General features: G+C 38.7%; 1 protein-coding gene across 4 annotated transcripts in view; it reads right to left on the minus strand.

Annotated features, from left to right (window-relative positions):
• AFF2 (AF4/FMR2 family member 2) overlaps positions 1-21,248 on the minus strand; it is a 330,747-nt gene that overhangs the window by 223,797 nt on the left and 85,702 nt on the right. For all 4 annotated transcript variants that reach the window (XM_030967963.1, XM_030967964.1, XM_030967965.1 and 1 more), the window contains exon 3: positions 14,858-15,748. In XM_030967963.1, coding sequence (XP_030823823.1) covers positions 14,858-15,748 — 891 coding nt within the window. The remainder of the gene's footprint in view (positions 1-14,857; positions 15,749-21,248) is intronic.

Genomic DNA, 21,248 nt, shown 5'->3' on the forward strand with positions numbered 1-21,248 from the left:
TTTAAGTGACAATGCTGTCTACAGAAAACAAAAGCATTCAGAACATATCTTAACCACTAAGATGGTCCAGTGGGCAAAGGCAGACTCCTGATATTTTGACTTCTCATTAGAAGTCTCCTACTATCTCTGGTGCCTAAATGTGACCACAAACAAACAGCACAGCAAAAGCTTAACCAGAAATGATGCAAACAGAGCATCGGAAAGGAGAGTGACAGGTCTGGCTCATGCGTACTCATACACAGTAACCCAGAGTCAGGGCCGACACTCCAAACCCAAATGTAAATTCTATATGGGCATACACAGAGAACACCACAGATTATGATGGGATTGAAAACTGGCAAATGTCCTTTCAAGGAAATTCCAATTACAAAGTCAAGCATCTTTAGAGCATCAGTGACTGCCTGGATCCAAGTGCTGCTTCTGCAGTTTGAGGGGGCTGTTTTCTGTTGTTCTGTTCAGAATAAAGAGACAAAATGTCCTAAGCCCAAAGTTGTACTTGACTGAGTAGATGTAGAAATGCATTTAAGAAATATGTACCTAATTTTTCATTTGAGTATTACCCTTTTGCATCCTGCATTAAATTATGAACTGTATCTTTTCAGATGTAATTAAAATAATTAACAATAGCAACACCAACTATTTATTACACAATTAAAAAAGGTTCCACACTGTTCTTCATGTGTACTTGTTCACTTCCTCCAGACATAAGTAATGTGTAGACAGATACATTGTTTATTTACGACCCCAGTGACAGTAAATGTGGCATATGTGCCTACAATGTTTGACAGATAAAATGAGTTATTTACAGAAGCTGGGTTTATTATGTATGAATACTGAAACAGCGATAGTATTTGGAAACTTCTCCATTTATTTTCCCAAGAGCTTGTTTCAGTGGAAATTGTGTTTTGAAGTGCTACATAAAAGGATAGCACAAATAGCCCAGTCCACTCTGTAATGCAGTCATCACTGGTATCTGCTAATTTTAGAATGGTCCTTTCTGACTTTATTTTTACAGGTCTTGAATCACACACTACTGAACTCAATGACAAGTTTTCTATAAGCAACTGTGGGTTTGGAATTCAGTCCTTATAAATAATATCTCTGCAGAAGGGTGGGTTCATTTCTGGGTCTCACTGTTTGGCATAATATGGAGAAAGTATAGAAATATGAGAGGAAGGAAATGGAGAACACTTTTGATTTATTAACCTTATGTATGAGATGGGAAAAAATGCAGAACACTTATGATCTATTAAGCTTAATTCTAAAGGGCTAAAAGTTGTTTCTAAAAATTGCTTCCCTGAAACCAGAAATAAAAAATTACACGGACTTTGGCAAGAAAAAAATGGACCCCCCTGGAGAAGATGCATTGATTATTCCTTTTTGGTAAAACAAATAAGCTTAGACACCAGATTTTGAAAAAAAATTACATATATCACTTTTACTTGTGCAAGACTTATGTGTAGTGGGGTATTTTCCTCCTTTTTCCCCAACAGTCTCCTTTACTCCATTTTCTACCCTTAGTTTGAAATGGCTCAGAGCATTCTCACAAAACACTGCAGCCAATGTCAGTGGCAGTGAGCTCTGCCCTGGCTCTAAACCTGCTGCTGTGAAGTGCTGCTTGTTGTGCAAGTGGGTTATGCAAGATGCTGCAAGCTGGAGAGCCCAGTGTCAAAGGTAATCCCTATGGAGCCTTGCATAACAGCCACATGCAAAATTACACTGGTGGCTTTTCATTGTTTCTGCACGTGGGTTGTTTTCTTTTTGTGGTGGTGGTTGTTGTAGACTGGGTTTTTGTCTTTTCAAATGAATTCTGCAATTTACCTTTTTTTTTTTCCCAAAATCTTGATAGAGCTGTGTGCACATTTTGCTTAATTTTCAAGTGCCTTTATACACAACCTATATGGCACATATTTTTATATACACAAACTCTTGCCACAGCTATCCAGGCCTCAAAACTTTTGGAAGCCTTTCAAGGAATATTTGTGCTGTCTATTGTGGGCAGATCTGCGTTATCTCAGTCTGTGTTTCAGGCAGGAAAAAATAAAGTGTAAGCCTGAGCTGAGGCTCTCAGCACAGTTTATTAGCTCAAACACAAAGCTGTGGAAAATGCAGTCCTGTGGCTTTTTTTCCCCCTTCCTCACAGCAGAGAGAAGGCAATCATTCATGAAGGAAAACTGTTCCAAAATATCTGCTATGCTCTTTGCCCCATGTGACACTCAATCCAAGGTGAGACTTTGCTACAAGGATGTAGGATTACAATAATCCACATGCAAAGTCCAGCCTTCACCACTGAAAAAATACACAAGAAATGGTGGGAGAACACATCTGAAACCTTCTCTTATGTACATAAATACAGAAGCTTTGGCTCAACACCTCATACACATGTATTATAATCACCTCAGGGTTTAAGAGCAGCTTGTTCATTCAAAGCTCCCTAACAGAAGATATTGGATTGCTTCTCAGGTACAAAGCACTCAACTTGAAAGGTTCAGACTTTTCTATGACAACAGAGTACATGTTGTGCTGCTGTCACAACACCACAGCTATTTGCAACCTGCATCTGATGGTATATAAGAGGGAAACAGGGGAAACAGTAAGTCCCAAGAGTCATGGGACATCAACATTCTGGGCAAAGAGGATCTTGCTTTGTTTGGAAAGGGACTAAACAGGAAAGTAGTTGTGGGAACAAAGAAGAATTTAAGAAATAATTGTATGATTCCACTCAGTAAGAGACAGACAAGCAATGCCAGTAAATTAAAGCATTGAACAGAACAGAAAACATTCAGCTGAAAACTGATTCCCTTGGGTCTAATTTTTGGTGGAAGGACCAGAAACGACAATTATTAGGACACGTGATATTTGTCTATTCAAGGCCAAAATCAGAAACCAGATTCAGTGAGGACCTACACGTAGCTCCATGTCACAGGAGACAAGGCAACAAAATCTGTAATTCCTTCCCACTTCTATCATGTGTGATCTATTGTGAAAACACAGCAGGGTAGCAGGAAAAGCCCTTCCAGCCTCTGTAAGTGTGGATGTAGATCTAAGTGCTCACCTACATACTGCTTATCTATAATTTTGGATTTGTACATATGCACAAACACAACACAAATTGGTGAAATCACCGCCAGAAAAATAATCATCTATGAAGCCCACAAAAGCTCAAGTTAATACAGTGCAGAAGTCAATTTTACTTCCAGTACTTTGAAGAAACAGGTGCCCACAATCACCTCCCTGCTGACCATGCAGTGCCCCATGTCAGCCAACAGGAAAATAAATGAAACACAAGGCCTTCCCACAGCCAGGATCCCTACTCAGCTTGGCTTCATTAAAGGACAATCCTTACAGGGTTCACCTGGGAGCAGTATTTCCTATGTATTTGACACAAACAGCCTTTTCTCCAGCACCAGAGTTGCTTGTCTTATTTTAGCAATTTGTTCTTGAACAAACATATCTTTTGTGGTTAATGAAAGGGGAAATCCCTCTCTCTGTTCATGCCTCTGTTCCCTTCTGTCCTTCAATGATCTGCCACTTGTTTTGCCCTAGGATCTAAAATGACTGGAGCAACCAAGAACATGGAGAATTCTTCTGAGCACCCATTTCTGAAATCCCATCCAAGATCTGTTATGGAAAATAGAGAAGTTTTCCCTTCTCAAAGAGCTGGAGAGTGCAGCCCATGGTGAGGAGAAGGCAGGGTCTCCTCCATTCCTGCCCCCTGCTCATACTGGGGCTCATGGCTCTTACAGGCAAGCTGTGGAAGTCAGGTGCCCTTTCTCTACTACTACGACCGGTAATTTATCCCAGATCACTCACTACCTGTCCCAGGGCCAGAGGATGAAGCTGCATCTCCACCAGTAAGAAGTGCAGCACAGCAGAAGCCAACCTGCAGAGAGTCAGTGCCAGAGAGCACAGGGTGTGTCCTGGGGGAAAGGAGGAGAGAGATGGGGCTGTGAGGCACTGGTGTGACTTCTCCTGAGCACCAGAGAGCATCTGGAGTGTGTTACTGGCATCCCTGCAGAGCTTCTCTTGTTTTCCTTTCAACCTAAATAACTTTGCTTCACATATTCAGAGACCACACCTCAATCAACCAAAAACTGGGGAAGCTCAGATTTCTTTCCAAAGTGTGCTCCTCAGAAAAGGTAAAATGCTAACAGAAGGGCAGTATTTTTCTTTCTAGCACCTGGCTCTTGCAACCAAGCAAAGTCAATAGTAATATGATATTCTTGATTTAGTTAAATAATTTAGCATCTGAAATCTGGTTGCTTATCTGAAGTCTTCATTACAGGTAAAACACCAGCTCTGATAAAGGGGATGAAAATTATAAGTAAATAGGGCATCTCTCACAAAATCTGATACTTGGGACTAGGAACTTATAGCATGCAGAATTCTAATAAAAGCAGAAAAAACCCCATTATTATCAAAATAAATCAAATATATTCAATATATCAAAGTATATTAAAAACTGTAGCAAACAATTTTCTTGATGAAATACAGGTGCAGTTACATCTTAATAAAATGTGTTTACAAAAAGAGCATTTGCAAATTTTAATTTTTCTTCTCCTCTGAAGAGCAATAATTCTCTATATACTTGTTTTGCTTCGAGTCCTAAATAAGTTTAATTCAGACTGATCATTTATGGCCCAATTTTGCTTCTTCTAATCAAAATCGGAAAGCCTTAGTCCTCATATGGAATTATTTGGTTTACCCACAGCAATACTATCACAAAAGGGCAGACAGATCTAGCCTAGCTGTATTTTACCATCACCTCAGCACCCCACAAAAAAAGGTCTGCTTCTCAGTCTGGTTTATTTTGTTTAGCTTTAGCACACTCAATTGGGTATTTTATGTGTCAAGGAACTGGCAAAAAACAGTTTATCACTACAGGAAGGGGAAAAAGCAATAGCACTTGTATGTAAAAGTTAGTGGGATTTAAATGTATTTTGTATGCAGTATGCAGAAACTTGGTGAATGCAGCCCTGCCTCCACTCCACTCTGGCCAGTCTTCTTCTATCTGGTAGTGCAAGAAATAATTTATGACAATGAAAAAATATCAACCATTGGCACAGGCAATGCTTATCCCCTTACTGGCTTTTTGTCACTCCACAGACCTCAGGAAACTTTAATGGTCAAGTTTTGCTCTCAGAAATACTGGCAAAGCTCGAAATCCTGATTTCCAAACTTTGGATCTGCAACCCATTTGTGGCCCATGACACCACAATGCGTGGTGCTCGCCATAAACCCATATGAAATGGTGACCTTTGTGATCATGGGATTGGGAACGAATGATGTGGTTGCTAGGATAATTGTTTGGAATAAAAAGTACCCCTCTTAGTATTTCCCTAGCTAAATTTGTGCCATATTTCATGTCAATGTGAAACTGCATGTGTTGGCGGGAAGAAAAGATGTTACAATCTCTCGCTGTTCCAATGCAAAATAAACTGTGAAGTTTTTCTTCACAAGGAAGGCACTTAAGAAAGCTACTCCTGGATGCAAAGGGAGGTTCAAAATTAACCATGTTCAAGTGGAAGTAGCATATGCTAGTCCCAATTTTATTTTGGGGGGGAAGTTCCAGGTTTTCTGATGACATGAAAGTTAGGGTTACTTGACATCAAAAAGGATTAAGCTGGGTTAAGGTTACTAACCAAGATGTGAAGGAAGCCTTCATTCAGGATCAACTCCTGGCTCCCACAAGCCACCTGAGGATTCCTATGATTTTCTAAGTTTACAAAGTATATATTAGTGTTTTAACATATTTAAGAAAGAATTATCTCAATGTTTATATTTAAAATACTAGCAGATGTAAATGGAAGCCTGAGTATTTACAAATAGCAGAAGTAATTGCCAGCTTGTCTTGTGGATATAAGCAGCACAGCTTGCAGTTCAGTGAAATATAACCCAACAAGTTTACACATCTGGGGGATACAACAATGGGAAATTATTCTAAGGACATGTGCAAACGGAAAGTAGTATGTATCAACTGAAATATGTTTAGACTGGCAGTATTAATTGGCAGTATTAATGGAGATTGAAGCTTAGACCTATGATCACTGACATCTCTCAGAGATCTTTGTGAATCCAAGCAAAATTTCCAGGCTCATTAGCGTGAAAGAGACTGAATCTGTACTTATCTTGCCTCTTCCTCCCTCAGCTCCCCAAACCTTTTCTTTAAGCTCAGTGTTACAGGACAAATCACTACTTGAGCAGCACCCATAGAAAAAATTTAAATCACCACCTACCTTTTTTAACTTTCCTGAACTGAACGTACATAAAATTATCCCCACTAATGTGATTGTGGGCGATCAAACCTAAAATGCAACTCCAAGAATTCCCTCCTGGAGGTGGTTTCTATATGCTCTTCTGTCATGAAAAAGAGCAGTCATTCCCTCCCTAGTAAGAGAAATGGATACTCTGTGGGCCAACCATGGCCACTTATTTTTAGTGAGGAGTTTGGTATCTATAATGCTACCACAGTATCTCTCCCTGCCTTGTGTGTATTAATTTAATAGTATGGATACTGTTTGTTCCATTTACATGGAACAAACCTAAATTTATGCTATTCTGCTGCTCTTAAGATTCAGTATAAGAGAATGGAAAACAAACTTAGCAATGACCCAGCAGGAAGAGAAAGGCAGAAGTGAATTCCTCCACTCACAACAGGAGACCTGGTGTTGGTAGTTGCTACATCACACTGATTTTTCACAGGAGAGATTTGAAAACTTCCTTTGGCCTAAGATGAAACTCTTGGAATTTTTAAAGTGTTTTTCTCTTGCTTTATTATACGAGGGAACAATCCAATGTTTCTTTTAAAATGGGACATGGTATCACTCTGCCATAACAAAAGCCTGTTTTAGATTGGTTTATTGCCCAATTTTTAAATGCACATTGCCACAGCATTTCAGAGGAATGTATTTACATTTACCTTTCTAAAACACACAGTATATTATGTTGCAGTTAAAAACCCACAAACTCAATCTGATATTTCTTCACTAATTTATTCCCAAGCCAATATGTATTTTAATGTTCCAAACTGTTGCTAATTAACACATGGAAATATTTTAACATGGATTTTGATTAATTCCATTTAACAGTCTAACCAGTGCTAAAGCATATGTGGTGTGTCATTTCTTTCTTTTGAGAAAGGCATTGGCATTAAATCTTTCAATCTTCCTGAGCACCAAATGCTAATTTCAGGAAGATTAAATAACAGACTGCAGCTACAGTTTCCTTTCTTTACTTCCCAGAAGGTGAAATGAACATATTTATGTGGGAGGAATTTCTTTACTGCACAAGCCAAAATACAGAAATTAGATTTTTTTCCCCAACACTGCTAATACACCAGCAATTGCCTGCCAACTAAATAACTTTAACCTATATCTGCAGTTCATGGAGCACTGCCAAGTTATATGTTCAACTTTCTTTCACTGTGGTTTTTTTTATTAAAGTATTCCCATATGATGTTTTCACTTGCAGCTCCTAAATGCTTTTCCATACTTGAAGCAGAGACTACAGCTCACAGTGGGGTGGCTCTGGCCATAACCAGAAATGCTCATATAAGACCTCCTCTGATTTTCACATTTTGAAGGTATGTTATACATATGATTAATGTTGTGTTGCTGCAAAAAAAATTAAAATCTGGGTGTAATTCTGCATGTCAATAAACGAAAGGACAGAAAACAGCCTGAGGTGTGCATGTGAGTGAGCACCTCACACCTGTGAGAATGCAGGAGACAGAGCAGGAGAGGCTGCCTGGGACCAGGGGTCAGTGACCCCAGTATCAATCCAGCTTTTCATGAGATGGAGTCTGATCAGCTTAAGAGCAGTTAAGCACTTCTGTTCTTGTGATCTCCATCAGAAAGGTGACCACACCTGAGCACTGCAGTTGCTCTTTCCCATATGGAGAGCCCAGTTTCACTGAGCTTACACCCCCTGTCCATTTGCTGCCCTATGGTCAGCATGTTCCTGCTGAGAGCCCAAGCAGAGCTCACTGTACATTCACACCACACCTGCATCTCCTCCATGTCCTCCTCACCTCTGTTGTCTGAATAACCTTTTCTTCTGATTCTTTCCCTAGGTCTTATTTTACCTGTTGCGATATTCTCAGTAAATCCTCATTCAGCTTCTAATATATGGTGCTGTCCCTCCTTCTTTACCTTTCACTAGCTGTATTTCTGTCTCAACTGCTCATGTAACATCTGAAGTGTTTTATGTTTGATTTCCTACTCTTGTCTACAATACCCAATCACATTCTGCACCATTCAGCTGTCCTGGCATTTGCAAGGAGCATTCCAGTTGTTCCTTACTGATCTACACCTACCAGATACAACAGTCCAATTTTCTACTGTTTTCATCAGGATTAAAAATTTCTTCTCCTGCATTTATACTCCCTGATTGTCTTTATGCTTCTTTTTACATATTTAACAGGTGTGTGTTGGATGCAATGTGTTCATCATATTCACTGAATGAGTGGGACTGGGAGAAAGTAAATTATAGCTTCTAGGGAGAGTCCCTGCTGTTGTTTGAGAAGCAGAGGCTGTCCAGAGAAGCCCCAGGTTCAGTCCCAGGGACGATTCACAGCAGCTGTCACTGCCCATGCAGAAATGTGTGCACAGTCTCCTGCCTGCACTTGAAAAACCATGTGACTTCTGTGTTCTCAGACTATTTAAAACCTCAGTTTCTCTACAAAGAATAAGGGTTGTGAAAAAAAAATCTGAAAATTATGACAGAAATGAGCAGTAAATATGTAAGTAGGTATTTTCAAACTAGCTGTGTGTTACTTTAGAGGTTGCATCAGGTAAAATAAAATTTAACATAGCTGGTGGTAAAGTTTAAAAATGGGCATTCATTTTGGTACAGAAGGCCAAATGCTGATACGTGAATATCTGCCCATCCTGTTCTGAGAAAGAAGCAGGCATGCTAGTCACTCGAGGACTGATTACAGGCCAGAGTGAAAACATACCATGAGACATTCCAATACTTGAAAATGGCATTTTCCCATCTTTTCTTACATGAGCATTGTTTATTTCACTGTTCAGAGAGAATGTTTTTATTAAAGCAGGTTATGTTCCAGTAGAGTATTAAAAATAGTGCAAAGGCTCCACCTTTGTTTCACCTGCTGGGCTGGTCCTAAAAGAATGCCCTTATTAGCAGACAACTAAGTAGAACACTAATACTAAGATCCAAGAACATCCTTCCTTATGCATTTGCACACCAGATAGGTGGATCAAAGGTGCTGAAAAATTAGCTGTACCAACTCCTGGTTATTATTCAAAATGTACATTAACAGTCAACATTGAGATAACATAACACTCAATGCTGGTTTTACACAGCTTGTGGTATTTTCCTTTAAAAAAGTGATTGTTCCATAGTCATACACCAAATTCACTGTCAAAGTTATGAATACACCCTACAGTCCCCCTGCAGCCTTTGAATAATGCCTTCACATCTTTGCTCAAGCCAAACAAATTCTTTTACAGCTCTCCCCAAAGCCTTTGAGGTCATTCTACTTTGTGACATTTCATGAGACACCAAATGAGACAAGCAATTACTCTGGCACTGGGAATTTCAAAAAGGTTTACAAAAAAAATAAATCACTCTTCAAGACACCACAGGTCTGACTCTTCCCAGAGTTAACTCTAACTTCACTCAGACTTTTTTCTTCCTCACAGCAAGTCAAAATTAGGAATAGCTTACAAAACAAAAACCACTAACAAATGAACAATGGGAAAGAAGGAACCTAACCCTTCTTTTCCCAAACCAAACACACACGGTCAGTTCTTTCAGCCACACTTATGCAATCGACTTTAAGTGCTCTGTTCTGAGATGCAGACTGGTCACAGTGGTTCAAAATCAGGCCCTAGATATGCTTATTTATGTTTGATTTAAAATAAACAAGCTGTCCTCTCACTATCCTTGCAAAACAGCTTTGCTAGCCATTGTCCAGGCCATGGGACAGTAGCCTTCAAAAGGCCACAATAAGAGGTCTTCAGTCGAGTGGTGTCATATGGTCTTCATTTAGAAGTATCATAAGAACATTACTTCTCACAGTATTTACAAATTAAAAACATATGGCTGTAACCTCTAATACTTCAAGAAATACTGCTCTTTGGGTTTGTTTTTGGCCTCAGACTTTTGAAATATGAACCAAGCAAAGGGATTTCATCTTAATGCGTGATTCAGTCCATTCTTCTTCCAAGCTCAAAGTCAAGGGGACAGCTAAAGCTGGCATTTGAAAAAAGTGATTTACCCAGAACTATGGTAATGTACTACAGTTGGCAACTAGAGTAGCATGTATATCAAAAAGGGGTGGGGCTGGCTAAAGCCATCAACTTTCTATTAAATTTAAAAAAAAAAAAGGTATTATGCTGGCTTTGGTTCCTATAGAGAGTTTTATAAGTCATATACAAGCCTCTTGGATTTACTATTTAGGTTCAATCAATATGGTTATCTACCTGTCAATTTTTCTTGCTCTTTAATGCAGAAGGAGAACAGCCTTTTTTATAGCTAGCTCAGAAAGCACTAAGCAAATCAATACATGCAGCGATAACAGAATGATTTGAAACACGTAACAGAAGCTTATCACTTCGCAGTATACTGAACCCGTCAAAATATTTTCCTAGAAGTAAAGTGAAAATAGAAGTTCTCCATTTTTTATTCCATAAGTGGAAAGTGACATAGATGTCGTAGGCCTTTTGGATTTGTTCCTAGCTTTGTATTTTCGGCAAAATTTTGTACATGAGCATTTGCTACTTTGCAGGAACATGAAGCCAATTCTGTAGTGAGATTTAAAAACTGCCTTGAGAATCAAAAATTATCTCAATTGCTCTTGATTCCCCATCTCTAAACCATTATTGGAAATCCATGCATTGTTCTGGGGAACTGGGCATAATGTTTTCCAGGAATGCAGCTTCTGATGTTCCCACAGACCTTAAAACCCTCTGCTTTACTCAGTGCTCCCAGTAATTTGTGTTTCAGCCCAATCTGAAAAGTACAGGCTTTCTTTCAGCTGTCACCTGCTGCGTTAGTCAATTTGAAATAATTTATAAGAATCTGATTCCTAGAGGTTTAAATATACATACATGTATCAAGATTCTGGATTTTAAAGCAGCAGAGAGAGGATCAGCTGTTATTGTAGTCTCTAACATCTACTTTTTTGAAGAAATGCATAGGATTTAACTATGCAGCTCTCTTCGAGTGGTAAGTAACAATCATCTGCCATCACAGGATTTAAGTAGGTGGAATTCTGCATAATACAAAAGCTCTTTGCAATATTCCCGGCTTGCCACAATTTATCAGATGTTAAATGCAAGTTCAAAATTAATATATACATACTGCAATGTAAGTATGCATGTAAATACATACTAAAGAGGTGGGAGTTGATAGGAAAGGAACAGGAAATAACATTTACAGGTTGAGGCTTTCTAACATTTTGTCTCCCAGTTTTAGCTCCAAGGCCATTGTTATCAACCCTGTGTCATGAGATCTGGTGGATTTCTGTATGTGCCCCAGGAACTCCCAACATGGCCCTATGGCTTCCCAGTTCACGAAGATCTGCTCCACAGCCTCTGAACCTCAGGGTCTGCCAGGCCACCTCCTTGGTTACAATGGGTTTGGCTCAAGGCATCAAACCATAAAATGTTTTACCTTACCCTTAGAAAACAATACTGATATGAAAAACAAAGCAAAAAGGTAAAAGAAATCAATAGGATTACAAAATCACAAAGAAACCCTTCCATAACATAAGTAAAAGTTTACAGAGGCTCTGCTACTTCTATTTCTCTACCAGAGATGGCCACTCATGGTGCAGTCAGGTCTGAACTAGCTCTGTGTGGGTGAGCCAAGGTTGGGGAATCACACAGCAGCACCCACTCTGAGGCAAGGATTAGTCCACAGGTGTGCAAGAGCTGCTAACCACCTCCTGACCCTACCTGGTGAGTCTGTGTGAACTCCCTGTGAATCTCGAAGCCCTCAGAAATCACTGACCCACTACCCCTGGCCCAGCAGAGACACGCCAGCAGCGAGGCATTAACAAATCTGTCTGCACAGAGCAGCTGAAAGATGGATGGGCATCTCTGATGGCAGAATTGGGCCCAGCAAATGAGCAAAGATTCTTAGAGCAACACCTCAAGTGACACAAATTATGTTATAAAATTGATCACTTCCTTACACATGGCAGAACGTTTCCAGGGCACTCAACATCTTATTCCATTAAGCCATGATAAATGACACCATATTTCCACATCAGTCTGAGCACTTCTTTTAAATCTGCTTGTTCAAATATTTGGTTACTTATTCCTCTCTCTCTCTGTAAGATAGCAAGAACAGTCTTTTTCTTTTCCAACACTGGATGCCATTATTGCTGGACCATCGCCTAGGAATTTTATCTCTTCACAGAATTCCTCACCTTAAGAACAAGCAAAACTTTGATAGAATCACTAAAAACCTTTCAGTATGCATTCTATCTGCATACACTCAGGAACTTGAAAAAATAGACTCAGATACAGAGGAAAATCACAGAGCAAATTATGCAGAAATGCCCCAAAACAATTCTCCTATTGCTAGCTTGAAGATCACCACCAGCACCTGGAACAGTGTTAAGATGGAAACCCATGGAGTAGGAACAAAATTGTTTCAAGCAGATCACTATGGCTCGAGGTGGCTTGGGAAGGTTCATAAATTGATAAGCACCACCAAAGGATCGTAAGCCTCCACATCAATTGTATAAAGATTACAACAGAGCCACTCACTGCAGTCATTCTGAAAAGGTTATGGGTTTCACAGGTGTGCACTGTCAGTTCTGATTAAGCTTAAACTAAACCAGTTATCTATAATGTTGGATTGGAAGGAGTTTTATAGCTGAACACAAGGTAAATCAAATTCAGGATACACATCTGTGGAAAAACACAGAGGGCCAAAGTTCACAGTCCTGACACAGGCGAAAAAATCCAACTCTCCAAACTCAGGAGGAGATTTGCCTGTAAAAGATCCATCAGTCTGGCTATTGTCCTGTGTTCTGTCTCAGAAAGGAAAGTTATTTTGTCACAGCTTTGGGTTTTCCTTCTCTCTTCAATTTACTATTCACTCTCAAAATGCAGACTGCTTTAAGATTATTATCTACTTTCATTTCTAAATTGCCTAGAGTTTACCACTTACCTGAACATGAAATTAATTATACACCTATACTTTTCTCTACGCAGGATGTAAACTAAAATAGCAACAAATTCATAATGCAATTTTTCATCTTTGCAACTAGGAATCCTTCCAAAACCAACAATTCATATCAGATTTTCCTAGAGCTATGCAGGAAGAATGTGGGTGAAATTCTGCACCCAAAAAACATTGTTAACAACTCAATCGATTTCATAGTGCCAGGATTTCACTCAAAAAGTAAAGAAATTAAAAATACATTCTTAGTAGTTGACACAAATTGCAAAAAGTACAATTTATTTCCAAAAATACTTTGCATTAAGTCTGCACTTTAAAGTGCTTCTATTGACTCACAGCATTAATAGATGGCAGGAGCAAAAAAAAGTATTTGCTTTTGCAACATCATTATTTCCTTTGCATGCAATTATTTACTCGCCAAACAATGCTAGCGACAAATCGCAGCAGACTCTGAAGTCATCTACACCAGCAGATTTTTAACCCAAGGTAAAAATAAACAGAAACATCTGTAAAGTAATCTTGCAGAAAGCTACGTTTATTAACAAATACATTTTCTAATAAAACACCATCTGCAAGCAACCCTCAGCTTCCACTTGATATAAATAGGCCTTTTACTGTTTTCAGATGCAGTTCCCAGAAAATTATTCCAAGCTCTACTGCAAAACACATCAGTCTTTGTTGCTGCCTGGAATGTTAATAAATAACATCAAGTTTTTAAATAGTCAAACAAATTATTGGCTTGAAACAATTATTCCAATAGAAAAAGCTGACCTTTTGCAATAAAATAGTTTAAGAATGCATTGCTCCTCATTCATAGGATAAAAATATTACCAAGCAGGGAAATATTTTTGGGAAAACAGAAAGCTATGAAAAACCCATCTTGCAATTCTGCTTATATGTACACTGTACACCTACCTTCCAAAGGTTACAGGCTTAGAGAAACTCAGACTAAGAGAAAAAATACACAGAGTATAAATAGTTCAATCCATATCCTTATTATACATTTGTGCTTGGAATGGACACGAATATGAACCAACTAAAATGTTCCTCACAGGACTACTGTTCTGACCAGCAATACAAAATTCAACAGCTTAAACTGTTGGTTGCAGAGATTGGGACTGAATCCCAGTATTAAGAGCTCTTCAAAATGCATAAAAGCTTCAATGGGACACATTTTCATAAGCATTATTCACAACTTAAGTCATATTAATTCCAATAAAAAGAAAAAAAGGAATTTAGCAAACTCTGCAAATAAACTCCTTACTGGCAGGACTGTTTAGTACCACTGAAATTTGAACACTGCCATTTTTCCTTAGAATTTAAAATACCAATCTGTCTATCAAACTACCTACTAAGTGAGAATTCAAGAGTGAAAATTGCAGATGAACTGAGAGATTAGAGTTCCCTGTCCAGAACCAGTATAGCTGGTATACATATATTACACTCAACAGAGATCTAGCCTTTTAATATTAATCATAAACAAGAAATGTTAGTATTCCAAGCTGTGCTTTAAAAACTACATTAAATATTGCTACTGGGACTGTCACAACAAACTGCTGAAAGTCATGCACATTCTAGAAAAAGGAATACACTGTACTGTTTATTCCAGTAATGCAACTGCATATTTCCAGAGAAAAATATTTAGTGAATGTAATACTCAAGCAGTACTAGAGAGAAGATATTTTAAACCACTTACTTCACTAACAGGAGGAATGTTGAGCTTTGGTACTTTGTTCTTCGAACTAGGTGTGTTCACTTTTCCTTCCAGCAGTGCTCCAAAGGACTGATTTCCATATCCACTCTCAATTTCTATTGGGGGTTTCAGTTCAGGTGAGTCATTGGGTACCTGGTCCTGACCATCCATAGGCCTGACATAAGCTGTAGGCTTTTGCTGGACCATGCTGTTCTTACAGTGAAGTCCTGGTGGGAAATTCTGAGTGGAAAGACCATTGTTTGCAGTTAACAAAGAAGTGGAAGGAAGTGGAGATCCAGGACCATGGCCTACAAACTCAAGCTCTGTGGGTGACTTCGAATGACTGTTCTCTTTGTAAGTGTGTTCTCCAGGTGCTGACTTTGCATGAGTGTGCCTCCTTGAATGTGAAGATGTTGCCATAGCATTTGCTTCCTCAGTTCCCCCACTTTTATGCTGCTCACTCTGGCAGTTGTAGAGATCTTCATACCTGCCCTGTGACTGGTCATGGGAAGAGCTGTGCTTTGTCCGACTCTGCTGACCACTGGATTGGCTTGGCTGGGCCCCACTGGAGTTGTGACCACTGCGTGACCAGTCTGTCCTCGACTTCCTGCTGCTCTGGTGGCCGTGCAGCAAAGTAGAATTAGATGACAATGAAGAAGGTGGAGGCATTGATGTTGACGAGTTGCCACTGATCTGATGAGATGGGATCATCCTGTTCCTCGGTTCTGGGAAAAAGTTCTGTTCATTTTTGTCAATGGGTGTCTGTGGGACAGAATTCTTTGGGATTCCTACAAGGTGGCTCTGGTTGGAGTGGTTGGTTAACAGATCCTTCATCTCATCATAATTTCCCAATGTGTTCTGGACACGGTTTGCAAGGGCGTCGCCTTTATTTGTCTAAAATATATAAATAAAAAAAAAGACAAGAAAAGCGTGAGTAAATTCCTGATTTACAAGTTACTGCTCAGAATAGTTGTCTTAGAAGATGGCAAATGTTAGCTGTTTAATGGTGTCATGCTGACATTTAATTAAATTTCAATTACATTTTGCATATGTTATGTAAGAAAAACCTATCAATAACTGTGTTCAAAGAATCTCTTGAAACAGGCTTGCATCAGTAACACTTGTCTACTGCTTCCCATTTTCTTAAATATGCTCTCAGAGAACTGTTTAAATTGCATCAGTTATGGATGTTAGGCGCAAAATAAGCTGGGTTTATGTCAGAGATGTTTGGCTTGTACATTTCATATCGTGGAAAGCACAAATGCGCAATTACTGGCTACTGAGCATTTGAATTGTAATCACACAGTTGATACAAGTATGTTATTGCTCTATCAGCCCCTTGACCCACAGTCCTGCCATAAATAGAAGCTGGGCAGTCTGTAACAGCACCAAACTCTTCACTCCAGTTTAACTTCAATTACTTTTCCATAGAAAGTAGAGTTTGACCTGAAGTATCTAATCTGAATCCAGAGAAGAAAAAGCTTCTACCACATGCTATGGTAGGTTCAACTAAAAGATCATTCAAAAATATTTTCTCATAGAACATAAACAGACATGATTGCCACATTCTTAAGCATCAGGATTCTTCTGCCGTCTGCAGGCTGGTTGTGTTTCTTAATCCTGCTTTTCTTTGATTTCCAGTAATTATTAAATAAATACTGACTCATATTTGTTTCACTGCTATTCTACTTTTCCTTTTGAAGCATTAAGTTTATTTTTCCTTTTCCCTTTCACTTGTGAAAAGCTGGACAAATAAGCTGGAAGCTATCATTAATACACAGCTGATTTCCTTTCTCTTCCTGTTCTAACTCACCCCACATGGATGCAAAGCAGCAGCCTTCCTACTGACCTTTCTGTTCCACTGAAGTGACCAGCAGAGAACTAAAACATATTATTCCCCATGCTCATGGCTTTACAAGACTCAAAGGATAAAAACAAAGCTGAACTACAGTTCCTGTTCAAGCAGATGGTTCAGTTCTACAGTCTGGAATTAAATGACAAAGTTATGTCATGATACAGCCAACTCTACTTCTGTTTGGAGGGGTTTTTTCACTCAATAAAACAAGTAGTGCTACAGTCCAATGGTGCCTTAGCACCAGGCCATTGAGATGGGGAAAATCAGCAGTAGGAGCTTGTGCTTGGTTAGAGAGTGTCACAGTTCTTTGGTGAGGGATTCTGCTATGCCCCTGATCCCACTTTCCTCAAGTATTAAAGAGAAGTTCGAGTGATGAAAAAATTCATGCATGGATTTCTCCTGAAATATCTACTTACATTAGACACTGCTGAACTAGTCAGAGGATGAGCAGAGTACTAACATGCCATAAAAATGTTAAAAAAAGAAGATAATAAATGCAAATTTCCTTTTGCTCATTCTCAGGGATTGTAACATATATTAGGACTGCAATGAGGCAGTGATTTAAAAATTAACTGTTCAATGTTGTTCCCGTCTCTATACATTTTGCCAGTGCTCCTAAGTGATACAGTTAATAATCCCAGTTGTAGAGAACCACGAATCACTTTAATTCACTAAGTCCCTAGGTTGGTCATTTTAGTGGCAAAAATTATATTCTAGCTAAGCCAAGAATAAGCTCTTTGTATATGAGCAGTCTCCTTCAACTGAGTTGCACAATGAGCTGTTTGGGCAGCAGCCAAAACCAGGCTTTCTCTGTTCAACCCCCAAATTTAAAACAAGGAGATTCCATTGTGCTTAAGGGCCCAGCAGGAATTATGATTCGAAGTCTAAACACTTACATACTTGTTCTGTTTCCTCCCTGCCCAAACACTTTAACTCCTTACGGGATAGAACATGGGAAATAACAGCACCAAAAAAAACCTGACCACCAACCTTCACCTCTGTGGTTCAGCTACACTTCCAGGGAGCATTTAGCTTACTTTCCAGAAAGCACAATTTAAAAAAAAAATAAAGGTACTGACAACATATCATAACTGTAACACTTCAACATCCCAGCACACTAAATGGCTCTTGTCTAGATCCTCACAGAGAAAATGTTTTAACTTGAAAGTAGATCTTTTCAATTATTTTATGTTGGAGGTACCTAATTCTCTCCATGTATTTTCTTTTACATGTCACATGATGATAAATAGAACTTTGCTTTGTATTAACTCTACTTTATGCCTAATGTTCATATCCTGGGGATAAGAGACATTGTATAAATGTTAGGTAGTATTATCATTATTATTATTCATAGTCTTTTACAGGGAACATTAATAAAAACATATTTACTGAAAACCATGGAGATTAAATTATTTTAAACATCCTTAGTGTATTTTAAGTACACTAAAGCTCATATCCAATGGTTACTGAAGTCAATGGAAAGATAATTACTCTTTTCAGTGGCCTTTGGACCAGTCTACAAAGCAAAAAAACCCCATTATTAATGGTAATTTGGCTTAAATTTAAATAAAATTAGAGTACACACAGCTAAGATGAGACTCAGGCATCACACCACAATCTGAATGAGCTCAGGAATGTAGTGCACTGTTCCATCTGCATTTAAGACATAAAGCATAACAATAATGTTTTTACTTTATTTCCACAACAAATTCAGAGCTTGTACAAAAAGCACAGTACTCTTGACAAGCCCAGATACCAGCACGAGAAACACAAAATCCAGTCATAATTTCCCCTTGCTCTTTGTTACTTCCAGACTGGGGACAATTTCTACCTTCATGTGCTGGGTAATTGGCTGATTTCCTAAAGAAAACCTCTGTATGTCTTATTTTTCGAACAGCATGCTGAATCACAATTTTGTTGCTATCAAGGAAATGCAGCATTTTGAGTATTCCAAGGCATAAATTATATGCCTGGTTTATGACTCATGGCTAGTAGCATTCCCCCTCATTCTAGGCTTCTGTTAATTTAGGAAATGCCCATCTTTCTGCATTTGCTTCTATTTCTTTCAAAAGCTATCTATAATAGAATCCTACTGGAAGACTAATTTGCTAGCTAGCTATTGCATTATAGTTTTACAAAGAAAAGAACTAATGCACTCAAAGTTATAGGCCCCATTTACAAGGGTTTTTTGAAAATTTGTGTGAAACTTGAGGTTTCATAATTCATTCACTTCCTTATGCCTCATAGTTAAACTAACCTCCAGAGATTAGAAGCTGAGATCTTTTTTATGCTAACCTTGAAAAGCATGGAGGGGCTTTACCTGAAAAAGATAAATGATTTAATATTCACCAAAGGCTCCACAATGGAAATGCTGCCCATTAGGTTCTCTTTCTCAAGCTGAACTCTTCTGAGGCAATTCCTTTGAAAAGTAACAAAAATACTCCTACTGTTTTCTTTTAAATCCTCATCTGTGAGTAATTCAAAACATTAAAAGGTATCAACAATTCAGTAGTAAAATTACAGCTTCTCTCAGGAAAGCTCCAACACTGCTTTTTCAAATGTCTGTTGCTGTTACACTGCAGGCCCTTCTCTGATCCCTTCTGCAAAATCCAGCATGAACAGGTTGCACCAGAGTTTGAAGGCAGGACCTGCAACCCACTTGCATTAAAGAGCAACACAACCCTTACTGCCTGACCTTCCCAAAATAATGCTGGATGTCATCATGTTGTCAAAGGTGTTGTTTTCCCACATGAGACACTGGAGCTTCAAAAGGAGACATTTATCTTTTAGCAAGCATGGAAAAATGTATTTTATACACCCACAGAAATAAGTATCTCTTTTCATCTAAGTGCACACATACATAAACTACAAAGAATCAATGTAGAAACACGCATTTGTCCAAAACTATAATGAACACCCACGTTTTATTTGACAGAGGGAAAGAAAGAGGCTGTAACAGCTAGAGCAGAGAGATGATAGATGAAGGCAGATACTCCACACATCTCATGATACACAATGGCAGTAGGATCCATGAGAAAATCTCAGCTCCTTGCTCTTTTAATGCAACTTTTAATATAAATTTCTTAGTGCAGTCTTAAAACAGCTGCCAGTTGTTCAGTTGTTAAAACTTCAGAAACAGCAGTGGTGGTTTGCCCTGCCCTGACCCTACCTGGTCCCTCTTCTGGATACTGTTAAAGCAAATGAGGAAGGAATGATAAACAAGTAAGGACACTAGGTCTGGGAATAAAAGAAAGAAAAAGAGATGTTTCCTTTTTCCTGAAACCTGCTATTCCCAACCTTCTCTTTGTCACAGCAGTGTCCATGTCAGCTCCCACCCTCAGATCTTTCAGAAATGTACCATGAGCTGATGCTCAGCAGCAGAGCCAGCCCAGTGAGGATGTGTGGAGCCTGTGCCCATCACAGGACACAGCACTTTGCTGGGCAGTGTTTTATCTCACTCTGCTCCCACTGAGAGTGACCAGGAGAGACAAGGGCAGCTTCTTGTGTGCACAAGGCCTTAAGTCTCATGAACGCAGAAACATCTGGTCATCTCAAAATAGAGAAGAAATTCAAACTGCACGTGCAGGATATTTGTTCTCACATCAGGGTCTCTTCATTTTATTTTAGAAAAAATGTAAACAAACCTCTGAATTTAATTTTGCACTTACTTAAGAATAAAAATCACTACATATCCACTGAGAGTTAGATTCAGCTTTTAACAGTGCCTAGGAAATTCTACTGTGGCTGAGTCTTAGCAATGCAGAACTTAAAAAGGAAACAGTAGTCTATCTTTCCTAGTGTAAAGTGAAAGCAAGACCTAGCTTTCCTATCTCATTTTGCTTCTATCTGATTTTTCAAATTTAAGACTGATTTAATCAATGAATGTTTAACTACTTTTGCATGCAATTTCCTATCAATTTTTATCTTTCACAACTTATAATGCTTTTTTAGGGTGGTATTGTATTATATTTTGCTTAATCACATGAAGTTTACAAACTTCTCTGCCAAGCAGGTGAAAAGCAACTTAAAAAAAATTGCCCAGAAAGACCATCAGGATAATTTTTGGCTTTTAATCATTCACTTTTTGAAAAGAAACCACATTCTCTGTGTACACTTGGTGCAAATACACACACACTAAATAGATCTAAAATCAGATATTGTCATTCTTATTATACAACAGATAGTGGTGATATATGATTTTAGTTCTTGCCACAAAATTTTACAGTGTTTTGCCTACTGAAATCCAAATTTACCAAGTGTATGTCACAGGTAAGGATCTCAGCCTTGGGTAAAGAGTGAATCTTTATCCCTGAGAGGCATCCCTGCTCAAGCAGAGGGTCACCTGGGGTGCAGTGCAGCTGCACTTCAGGGAGAGATCAAATTGGGCTCATCCTGGTGGTGATATTTACAGGGTAAAGCAGTTGGCTGCTAATCAATACAATAGACAAGATAGATGTCTTCACTTTAGCTCTGATATCTTGCTCTGTACTTTGGTTATCTTCCACTTCAAGGTTTCAAAACCACCTTTTGAAATGTTTG

The sequence above is a fragment of the Camarhynchus parvulus genome, chromosome 4A, assembly GCF_901933205.1.
Source record: "Camarhynchus parvulus chromosome 4A, STF_HiC, whole genome shotgun sequence".
In the NCBI taxonomy this organism is placed as follows: Eukaryota; Metazoa; Chordata; class Aves; order Passeriformes; family Thraupidae; genus Camarhynchus; species Camarhynchus parvulus.